Below are 12392 nucleotides of genomic sequence, written 5' to 3'. Positions count from 1 at the left end.
TTCCTCAGGCTGTTGGATTGAACGTAGGCGTTCATCCAACTCAGCTTGGAATTCTTTTTGAAGTGCTTCCGCCCACGCTTTAACTTCATCGAGTGTTTGGCGGGGGAGCCTCGTTCTTTGTCTCTCTAACTGGGTATCGGTGAATCCCAGTAAGCGATTATTTACTGCACTTGCCCCAGCTTGGGTAACTGGGGTAGTGTTCGTAAAATTTACTGCACTTGCCCCGGCTTGGGTAACCGGGGTAGTGTTTGTAAAAACTGTGTAGCCGGTATTCTCCCCAGTAGCTGGGGTTGTGGTTACCGGAATTTCTTTAACCATCTTCCCAGAAGTTTGAAAAAACTGAAAAGAAATGAAGTTCTAGCTTTTATGCACGGATGGCGCCAATGAAGAAACACTAAGTGACCCCGGGCAGATTACGGGTAACCTGGGGGTTAAATAGATGTTTCCCACGAGGGGTTAGGTCCGGCGAAGATGGTCCTTCTGACAACCTGCAAAACAGACACCGTGAGCTCGTCACTGAGAAGGGGGGGTTCCTCCTTGTGACCACCCTCCGGCGTGAGAATCAGACTAGATTGCTCTTAAATATAAGTATATATTAAGAGATTGCTAGAGCAGATATCAGGTATAAGATACAAGATGTAAAGTGTGTGTGAGATGATCATACCATTTGGGGTATTGATAGCCGAAGGTAGGTTTCCAAGAAGGTATGGCCGGCTGAATAGTATTCCTGTTCTACCAACTGTGGCCTACGCACGTGTCCTGCTGGTAGTTGGTGGGTAGGCAGCGGTTGACAGTGACCAGGCCTGCTGTGTACTATTCCTTTTCCACCAACTGCCGGCTATGCACGTGGTATGGCAGGAGTTGGTGAGTAGGCAGCGGCTAATAGTGACATACAGTACAAGAGCATGCTGCTCGCCATACTGTTGTCAATGAGCTGTCGTGTCTCTGGTCAGATCTTTTGCCCATACCTCGTCAGGTACAGTACAAGAGATCCTCCAGTATCATACGGACTGGCTTATTTGGGCGGGAGTATTCCCCCTCCCGCCTCTGTGCGGGATTGTTCCCGGCTTTGCTCATTCCTTCAGGTGACTACTGAATTATTGAGAGCTAAGTGCCTTGTGCGTGTAGCCTTGCTGAGCGGGTGGCCTTCCCTGATGGCTTGTATCCGCAGCTGCGGGAACAGGCAGAGTACTTCACCATTGGGAGGCATTTCCTGTGGGAACAGCTTGCGTACTGCGCGTAAGGACGTCACGTCTCTGAGCATGGTGGGTCCTGCGGATCCAGTTGGTTTCTGCGCAGACGTCTCTCTTCAAGGTGAGTCCTGCGGGTCCAACTGGGCTCTGCTGGGACCTACCTCTTCAATTAGTGAACCAGCATACAAGTTCCTCTAAATCTTTATAGAAAAACTGCAAAAGTGTTATTTTTCGTTTAAAAGTAAATACCTGATTATTTTTCGTTTGATAATTTGACTTAACAAATCCAAAAAATAAAAAATAAAAAAACAATACATTTCATACAAATAAGAAAGACTTAATACAAAATGGGCCCAACATACGGAATTTTGATTTACCGTTTTCTCCGAAAAAGAGTGTAAGAAGATATTAGACGTAGCTATCATGACTGAGATACTCATGTTATTCACAGCTCAACCCGGTAGAAGACGCCACGAATCAATTCTGTCATGGATGAAAAACCATTCAACTCAAGTTGCTCCCTGGACCCATAAATACGCAGACCTTTCAATTGATAAATGCTCTGTGGAAGACAACCTATGCCCGTACCATCTATGTCTAACACTTTCAAACATTCTAAACTCCCAAATTCCTCCGGCAATTTCTTAATTTTATCACAAAATCCGAGCTGTAAACATGTTAAACATTTCATCTTATATATGTTGTCTGGAATATCTAGTAACGATTTGCACATCCATATGATTAAGTTCTCTAAACACTCTAATCTGCATATATTCTCAGGTAACTGCTCAAGAAGAAAACACTTAAAAAGTTTAAGTGATTTTAGATGTTTCAACATACAAATGTTATCCGGAAGATGTTGAAACTGTGTCACCTTCAAAGATTGCTTCTCTAGACTTTCTAACCGCTGCACGTCCCAAGGACTACCCCCTCTAAGTGTAAGCTTTCTTAAATGCTTTAAATCACCAATTGTTGCTAAAATATACACGAGGTTTTCACAAATGCATGGACCAAAAGAAAGAAGTTTCTCAGCATCTAGGTTCATCATATTCAAAGTCAAACCAAAACTTTGGCAAAGTAAGTCTAGAATGCAGCCGGCATACATTTATGCAACTTACATTTATTGTTACTGTAACTATAGAATCAAGAACTGCTGATCTGTGCCTTTTGTCAACCATAAAATATTCAAAATTTAAGCAATCATTTAACCGAAAGTCGACAAGGTTTTTTAAACATCCCACCGGAGCGTGAATTTCTTGAAGATAAGAACATCCTTTAAGATATAATCTCTCAAGATATGGAGTCCGTCCAAGGTTAAGGTTACTCACCTTACAACCAGTTAGGTTGAGGACTTTGAGGTTCATACATTCAACGGGCATGTAGAGCTCTACAAAGTGATTACAATATCCAATGTCTAAGCTCTCAAGATGTGGAGTCATCCCAAGGTTAAGGTTACTCACCTTAGAACGACTAAGGTTGAGAAATTTGAGGCTCGGACACTCGACGGGAAAATTAAGTTCTGCAAAGTTTTTACATGTTTCAAAATTTAACGCTTCGAGATGTGGAGTCATGCTAAGGTCAAAGGTTCTCAACTTTGAGCTACTAAGGTTAAGGAATTTAAGCTTATTAAAAACCTGCCATAAGGAAAAAATGGATTAATATCAGTGTAAAAACAAAAAAATAGCACAATATGCATTGCCCAAAACAACCCGATCAACCATTATACTACCTTTCTTTCTCCCCCTTCCCAGAGTTTAGATATTTTGCTCTCACGGTTGACAAGCTTATTTGCTTGAAACGTATTAGGTAAAGACCGAAAAGGGTATCCACGCCAACATAGAGATTGTAAAGATTCTGGTAAGTATTGTCTGCCTTCATCAACTTTTCTTGATGCGTCACCATTCACGTCAAGTAATCTAAGATCCTTCATCTTTATTAAACCTTTCATAATAATTTCTGGATGGAGATTGGAATATCCTAGTTTTATACTTGTTGTTGCTTCAGTGCCCTACAAATAATAATAATAATATTAATAAGTATACGTATAATAATAACAATAACAATAATACTAATAATAATAATAAGTATAATAACAACAACAAGAACAATAATAATAATAATAATAATAATAATAATAATAATAATAATAATAATAATTTGTCACAACAAATAAAAATGTCCTAGTTTTCCACCTTCCATATAAACTTGAAACTTACCGATTGATTAACCAATATATCTTCTATCTCCTCTTTGATCCATAATCGACTATGTTTGTTAGGCTCGTTAGGGTGCATACGACGAACAATATTCCAGCCCAGTTCTTCTATATGATCATGGAAGCCCAAACCGTATGTAGTTGAAATTGTTATCAAAGATTTTTGCTCAAGAACACTTAAACCAATTTGGGCATTAAATCCACAACTTTTAAGTATCCTGATTGCATCTTCTTTCGTTTCACCTTTCAATATGCATACAACATCTAGAAATGTTTCTTTCTGATCATTCTCTAGACCGTTATAGCTTAGTTCCAATCTTTTCAAAGTTTTATCCAACGGGATTGTTTTTAGTCTTTCTATGGTATCTACCCATTCAGGCTCACTTCTGTTACAAAGATGTGAACCCAAAACTTTGATTGTTAAGGGAAGACCAGCAGCATAATGTACAACTTTTCTAGATAGCTCTTCATACCCATGAACTGGAATCTCTCTCCCAAATGCATGCCTACTAAATAGGCAAACCGCTTCCTCATTTGATAATAGACTGACATCATGAATGAAGTTCACCCGGTGTGCTAACAACACCTGCTTATCTCTTGTTGTGATGATGATTCTACTTCCTGGCTTAAACCATGTAAGCTCACCAGCTAACGCCTCAAGTTGGTCTATATCATCCACATCATCTAGAACAATAAGAACCTTTCTACTACACATCATCTTTTTCATCATATATTTCCCGTCAGAAACGCTAGTTACATCAATGCTTTGATCATTTAGCACGTCTTTAAGGATCTGCTTTTGCAATTCCTTCAAACCAGACAAAGAGCCTTTTGAGACTTCTCTGACATTCTCAACAAAGCTTTTACCTTCAAACCAAATGGATATCAAATCAAAGATAGCTCTCGCCAAAGTGGTCTTCCCACCACCTCCCATCCCCTTGATCCCTATCATGCGAACATCGTCGGAAACACTTTGTAAAGATGAAATCACAAAATATTGTCAGAATATTTCAGCTACTATTTTGTTGCTGGCAGCTTAAGATCAATCTTGGTACACAATCACAAAATCAAGCTATTAAAGCCATTGTCATAATGGAAGTTATTAAGGATCAAAGGTTGATTTTTGTGATTAGTGTTTTAAGTCAATCTTTGTCTGATTTCTATTAGACTGAAAATTCTGTACTAGAGGTCCTCACAGTACGTATGTCCAATTTTGAACTTTTTCATAGCAAGGGTATTTTGGTCATTGGGCTCTATAATATAATATTTGGTTTTGAGACGACAAAGTTTAAAGATATGAGTATTCAATGGCTTGTGTTGTAGGAATTCTTAACTAATAGCAGCATTTTGGTTAAACATGAGTTTTTGGTCATGTTTGACGTTTTGCTGGTGAACATTTAAAAGATTTGGATCAATTTTGACAATAATTGGGGAATTTGGTAGATTAGTTGTATTGTTGATTCTTACAATACATGCAATATTGATACATGCAGGGGTAATTTTGTCATTTGGTACAATAGTCAAAGCTTAAGTCTAAATGGAAGTCAACAAAAGAATCTGCAAAATGGTAAGCAGCTGGTTTGGACTTATTTGACTTTCTTCTGGTCAAACTTGACATGGGGCATACTGTTGACTTACCTGATTTAATAGTTGGTTCAAATGGCATTAAACTAGTAACAGGACCGGATATGAATGGAGGGGTAATTTGGGAAATATAATTTCAGCTGTTACCAATTGCAGTACCCTAATGAGACCTAATAACCGACCCAAAAACCCGACCCGGACCAAAATCCCAGCAGTTCAGTTACTATCTGGTTACTGATGTGGGCATAAATCAGTTTTGGTTATGGACCAAGGGAAACCGAAAACTTAACCTCTTTTCACATGACAAATTGAAGCTGAAAGCAGATTAAATAAGTAAATAAAACAAATACCAATATTAAATTACATAAAAGCCACTCAGAAATAAACTTACGGATACTTTAGAGATCCTTCATCCTTCAATCCTTACCATTGAGCCGGCCATGCAAACCATCAATATACGTTATATAAGAATGTATTGAGATTAATGCTACGAAAAGTCAACACACAAATCATGGAATGACAGGTTTCGGTCAACTTCATTTTCATTTAATTGTGCACATCATAAAATGAAAGTACAGAAAAACCAAAAAGAGACAGAAAAACTCCTGCAGTTAGCAGGTTTACCCGAAAGAGACTGAATAAATATCGAGATCCCAGTAGCAGTTCTGATCTGTTCAAATCACCACATAAATGGAAAGTACAGAAAAAGATAAATGGTCCCCTGAAGACGACTTATGCCCGTGTATTTTATCCATGACTCTTTCAGACATTCTAAACTCCCAAGTTCCTCCGGAAATTTCTTAATATTATCATAAGAAATGACAAGAATTTATTCTTAAGTACTCTAAACACTCTAATTCGCATATACTCTCAAGAGCAAAACAATAACCAAGTTTAAGAAATTTTAGATTTGTCAACATACAAATGCTATCCGTAAGATGTTGAAACTGTTGCGTGTCCAAAGATGGCTTCTCTAGACATTCTAACCGCCACTGATCAGATCATGAGGAATACTTCCTTGAAGTTTAAGCTTTCTTAAATGTTGTAAATCACAAATAGTGGCACTTTTTTTCGTCTACCACTACAACCTTTGGACTTTTAGTGACACTTTTTTTCCTACCACGACAAACTTTTGAACTAGTGACACTGTTTTCCTTTGCCACTGCAAACCTTTGACCCTTATTGCACTTTTCTAGTCTGCAGCTACAAACTTTTGAGCTTTTAGTGACATTTTTTTTTCTTTCACCACAAATTTTTGGGATCTTATTGCACCTTTTAACAATATAAAATAAAAATAAAACTCTTAAATATAGAAATTATAATCTCATCACCACAACTAAAAGCCGATCACAATCCAAGCACATACCAAATGCCTAATAACTCTCGGATTAAGTCAAAATATCAAATATATAAAAAGAAAAGTAACATGTTACTTGAATAAAAACTGAAAACTTCACTGCGCTCATTAATCACTTTCACCATCTTTAATAATGCAAAATTAACAAGTACCAGGTCAATGACTTTCATATGGTGGGCTTCTAATGGGCCGGCTGGAGAAGCATAAGACAAGCCTTTCTTTTTAGCAGTAAGAATTAAAGACAAAAGCTGTAACCGCAGCTGCACGCTATGAACCCCAAGTCAGTACTTTTTGAGTTAAAAGACGAGTTCAAGGCTGCCAATGCTGAAGCTCTTTGTGTGGGCTCACCTGTCCTGTTTGACTTATCTTGACTCTGTAAACAAGTAAAATAAACCTATAACTTTAGCCCACAACCATTAAATTCTTAAGATTCATTTACCTCTGCAGAATGGCCACCAAGCCCACTAACCCCAGCCAACTTTCTGAGTCAACTTTTTATTTGAAGATCAAAATACCCTAAAATGCATCACAAATGTGTGCCGCTAAATGACATTTTTTTTGTAGTGTCCAACTATATATATCAAATTAAATGATTTAATTGTAAATATATACATACAAATCCCTTAATTTATCAAAAAAAAATGTTTTGTGGCCGTAGCCATTAATAGGAACCAATTGTAGAAATCATGTTACATCTGCAATATAAACATTTTTCATCATTTTATAAATGCTTAGCAACATGATTAGTATTATCATAATAACAACAATCATATCAACAAAATAACTGCAGCAACTTAATAATATAAAATAAGAACCGAGGATCAATACTATCATAATAACAACAACAATCTAGAAACACACAATATGATCATTTCAGAAAGTTTCTTTCTTTTTACAATAGTAAACGGTGAGATCCCTTAATAAGCAAAACTTATTAGGAACAACAACCCACAAGAATGTATGACAAAATACAAAGTCTCAAAATCCATACAAGAGTATGTTGAGTCTCAAAACTTATTGGATTCTTTTTGCTGGTCAAACATGACATATGGAACTTTCAAAAGATTTGGATCAATTTTGAAAATAATTGAGAAATTTGGTGAATCGGTTGTATTGTTGAGTCTCATGCAATATTGGTATAGAGTTTAGGTATAAATGGAAGTCAACAAAAGAATTTGCAACTGTTGGCTTATCCTGGAATGACCTGGATTAATAAAGTTGTCAATATCTACATCATTTTCTACATCATTGGTTTATTGGACTGTATTTGACTTTCTCCTATATCCGGTATACAGTTGAATCATCCTGGATTAATAGTTGGTTCAAATGGCATATAATAGAACTGGATATAGATGTAGGGATAATTCGGGAAATATGGAAAGTGTTATTTGGACTAAAGGCGTTCAGTTTTGACCATAAGAGTTGTGTTGAATTTATTATAGTCAAAATTGAGCTGAAAGGTATGAATTGGTTTTGGATCTTAATGCCATGATCACCTGTTTGCGTTATGATAGAAGAGACTACACTCCATGAAAACAAGACAACAAACGATAGGCGTTTGATTATGAAACCCATCTGCACTAAACTTTGTATTTTCATCATTTTATAAATGCTTAGCAACATGATCAGTATTATCATAATAACAACAATAATATCTACAAAATAACTGCAGCAACTTAATTATATGAAATAAGAACCGAGGATCAATACTATCATAATAACAACAATCTTGAACCACATAATATGATCATTTCAGAAAGTTTCTTTCTTTTTACAATAGTAGACGGTGAGATATCTTAATAAGCAAAACTTATTAGGAACAACCCCCCACAAGAATGTATGACAAAATACAAAGTTGCAAAATACAAAAAGACTCTTTAGCATCTCATATCTCTTTTCACAAGACAAATTGAAGCTGAAAGCAAATAAATATATAACAAATACCAACATTCAATTATATAAAAGCCTCTAAGAAATAAACTTACGGAGAGTTTAGCTCTCGCACCATCAACGAGTATTATTGCAGCTAATAGTATAGAGCTCCGTCAATCCTGCAATGAGATTTCCCAGTCCAATTTAGACTCCTAATAATATTGTTGGCCCTCAAAGATGGCCTGCAAACCATAAATTTACAAGTTTTATACGTGTTTCAAAACACTGCTTAGCAAACATGACATAAGTATTTATTGAGATTAATACTGATTTAGAAAGAAAAAAATAAGGCCTGAAAATGAAAGAACATAACAAGGTCTTTTCATCGATTTTGATTTAAAGATGAAAATTTCTTACACAAGCATTTAGTCGAGCAGGTGGTGTGCATGAATTAAAAAATACGTGAATATGTATAATTTGATTCAATTGAGCCTCATAATCACGAGTGTAAACAAACAACATTGTTAAATTGTGAATTGTACCTGATTAAGACAAATACTCATGTTGTGGCTGACAAGCTTATTTACAGCTCTACGTAGCACTTGGTCTTCCATGGTGGATTCAAGATTTCCTCAGCCAAAATGGATGTAAAACCATACGACTCAAGTTGCTCCCTGGACCCATAAATGCGCAGACCTTTCAATTGATAAATGCTCTGCGGAAGACGATTAATGTCTGTATCTTCTATCCATAACTCTTTCAAACATTCTAAACTCCCAAGTTCCTCTGGCAATTTCTTAATATTTTTACAACAGAAGAGCTCTAGACGTTTTAAACATTTCAACCTACATACGTTGTTCGGAATACTTAGCAATAATTCACAATCCCATATGATTAATTCTTCTAAACACTCTAATCTGCATATATTCTCAGGTAACTGCTCAAGAGCCCGACAATACCAAAGTTGAAGTAATTTCAGATTTTTCAACATAAAAATACTATCCGGAAGATGTTGAAACTGTTGAAAACACAAAGATAGCTTCTCTAGACTTTCTAACTGCCACAGATCCTGAGGAATGCTTTGGTAAAGTGTAAGCTCTCTTAAATGTTGTAAATCACATATAGTTGCTAGAAAATACTCATGGTTTTCGCAAACGCATGAACCAAAACCAAAAAGTTTCTCTAAATTTCCACTCCATGAGGATCTAGGTTCATCATATATACATGTAAACCAAAACCCTATAAAATCATTTGTAACATCTTCACAACCTACATCTATTTCCAATGTATCTATAAGAGAAGCTGACTCATGTTGTTTGTCAACCTTTAAATATTCAACATTTAAGCAATCACTTAAGCTAAAGTAAACAAGCTTTTTAAGACATCCTACCGGAGCATGAATTTCTTTAAGATGAGAACAATCTTCAAGATATAATTTCTCAAGATGTGGAACCATCCCAATGTTAAGGTGACTCACCTTAGAACGACTGAGGTTGAGTATTTTGAGATTCGGGCATTCAACGGGCAATTTGAGTTCTACAAAGTCTTTACATTCTTCAAGATTTAACTCCTCAAGATGTGGGGTCATGCTAAGGTCAAAGGTTCTTAACTTTAAAGAATAACTGAGGTTAAGGAATTTAAGCTTATTAAAAACCTATCATAAGAAAATAAAAATAGATGAGAATCAGTGTAATCACAATATATAACATTATATGCATTATTCTACCTTTCTTTCTCCTCCTTCCCAGAGTTCAATTATATTGCACTCATCCATTTCAAGGTAAACAAGGTTATTTGCTTGAAACATTTCAGGTAAAGACCGAAAAGGGTAGCAACTCCAACATAGAGATTGTAAAGCATCTGGTAAGTATTTGCTAACTTCATCAACTTCTTTTGCGTAGCATCGCACATCAAGTAGTCTAAGTTTTTCCATCTTTCTAATACCTTTCATAATAATAACAGGATGGAGATTGGAACTTCTCAAATACATACTTCTTGTTGCTTTGGTGCCCTGTACATAATAAAAAAAATGCTGGTGTGAAAATTTGTCAAAGAAAATAATATTTCCTAGTTGTCCACATTTCATATAAACTTAAAACTTACCAATTCCTTAACCAATATGTCTTCAATTTCCTCTGTAATCCATAATCGACTATGTCTGCTAGGCTCGTTAGGATGCGAACGACGCACTATATCCCAGCCCATTTCTTCTATACGGTCATGGAAGCCTAAAATGCCATAATCAGAAATAGTTATCAAAGATTTCTGCTCAAGAACACCTAAACCAATTTTAGCATAATATCCACAACTGTCAAGTATTTTGATTGCATCTTTTTTCTTCTTATATTTCATCATGCATACAACATCTAGAAAGATTTCTTTCTGATCATCCTCTAGGCCATTATAGCTTATCTCCAATCTTTTCAAAGTTTGATCTTCAGGGATAGTTTTTAGTCTTTCTATGGTATCTACCCATTCAGGCTCACTTCTACCACAAAGATGTGAACCCAAAACTTTGATTGTTAAGGGAAGACCAGCAGCATAATGTACAACTTTACTTGATAGCTCTTCATACCCTTGATTTGGAATATCTTTCTTAAATGCATACCTGCTGAAGAGGCAGAGTGCTTCCTCATCTGATAACAGATTAACATCATGAATAATGCTCACTCCATGTGCTATGAGCACCTGCTGATCTCTTGTTGTGATGACAATTCTACTCCCCGGCTTAAACCAAGTAAGCTCACCAGCTAACGCGTCAAGTTGCTCTATATCATCCACATCATCTAGAAAAACAAGAGCCTTTCTACCAGGCATCATCCTTTTCATCTTATTTTTCCCATCAGAAACACTTGTTACGTCAATGTTTTGATCAGCTAACACATCTTTAAGGACCTGCTTTTGCAGTTCCTTCAAAGCAGTCGAAGAGCCTTTTGAAACTTCTCGGACATTCTCAACAAAGCTTACACCTTCAAACCAAACGGATGTTAGATCAAAAATAGCTCTCGCCAAAGTGGACTTTCCACCACCTCCTATTCCCTTGATCCCTATCAGATGAACATCTTCGGAACCAGTTTCTAAAGATGAAACTACACTCCTTACCCGGGTCTCCATGCCTACTAACTTCCCATCAATGCTCGAATTAGTGAAATGTAACTTTAGTGAAATTTCTTGAACAATTTGTTGGATAAATTTAGCTTCATGCCTATGAATTAAAGAAGATTCATTCAGGTTGCATGAATGTCCCTATGAAGAACATGTTACATAGGAAAGAAAAGAAGAATATAAGATGAAGGAATTACCCATTAAAAGTAGTCTTCAACTCCATCCCAGCCAAGCCGGCTGCTTCTTTGAGAGCATTTCTCCATCTTCCAACATCATCTTCATTTTCCTGTTTGATAAAGTTCAAAGCTTTCTTAGTCTTAACAAGATTTAACACAAGTACAAAGCAATTGGATAAGAAACAAAATGCTAGAGTGGAACAAAGATAGTCGAGAGGTAGAACAAAGCTCCTACTAACCTTTTCATGTTCTGCAAAGGCTTTTCCAAATGCCCCACTTTGGTGACGGACTTCAGTGGGTTCCACATCAAAGAATATGGGGTAAGCAGTCTGCTCCATCGTCTTCTGACAATCCATAATCTGTACAAGCTCATCCAAGCACCATGATGAAGATGCATAGTTCTTGGAGAAAACAATGATGTGAATTCTCGAGTCTTCAATGGATCTGATGATCAACAAAGTTCTTGCGGGTGTCTTCACCCCGAAAGCTTAAAAAGACATCATACTTGAAGCTCTTTTGAATGGGCGATGCAGAAGCTGATGATGAAGGAGAAGCCATTGCTTGAAAGATCGAATGAAATGAAATATTTTATGTTTGGGGAAATTTGTGCCGACTGATAAGAGATTAATTGTTTGGAAAACCTTTACATTGGGGGCTGGGGACATACAAAAGATTCGTGCTTACCATTGAGAAAGACATATACCAAACCCTTGTTCTAAATTATTGATTAGGCACATTCACAATTAGCCACCATGTTATTGTGAAAAAAAAATCACAAACTTGGGCCCTTGTTCAAAATAATTGGGATAAATTAATATGAGCGGATGAAGACAATTGTTTGTTGTGATGGGTTGGGGACAAAAGATTCGTATTTGAATATTTGAATAAAA

At 36.5% G+C, this 12392-nt stretch overlaps 1 protein-coding gene and 1 pseudogene across 1 annotated transcript; both read right to left on the bottom strand.

Annotated features, from left to right (window-relative positions):
- Positions 1–1638: 1638 nt before the first annotated feature.
- Positions 1639–4360, bottom strand: LOC143589005 (TMV resistance protein N-like). Its single transcript, XM_077069874.1, has 4 exons — positions 3410–4360; positions 2923–3201; positions 2522–2827; positions 1639–1860 (listed from the first exon to the last, which is right to left on the bottom strand). The coding sequence occupies exons 1-4, from the start codon at positions 4358–4360 to the stop codon at positions 1639–1641; spliced, it is 1758 nt and encodes a 585-aa protein (XP_076925989.1).
- Positions 4361–8286: 3926 nt separating this feature from the next.
- Positions 8287–12060, bottom strand: LOC143589196 (disease resistance protein RPV1-like; annotated as a pseudogene).
- Positions 12061–12392: the final 332 nt, after the last annotated feature.

Source organism: Bidens hawaiensis, unplaced genomic scaffold (assembly GCF_021521415.1).
Source record: "Bidens hawaiensis isolate Kalapana, Puna unplaced genomic scaffold, B.hawaiensis_p1.1 tig00001576_1, whole genome shotgun sequence".
NCBI classification, from domain to species: domain Eukaryota; kingdom Viridiplantae; phylum Streptophyta; class Magnoliopsida; order Asterales; family Asteraceae; genus Bidens; species Bidens hawaiensis.
This window is presented reverse-complemented; position numbering and strand designations above follow the sequence as displayed.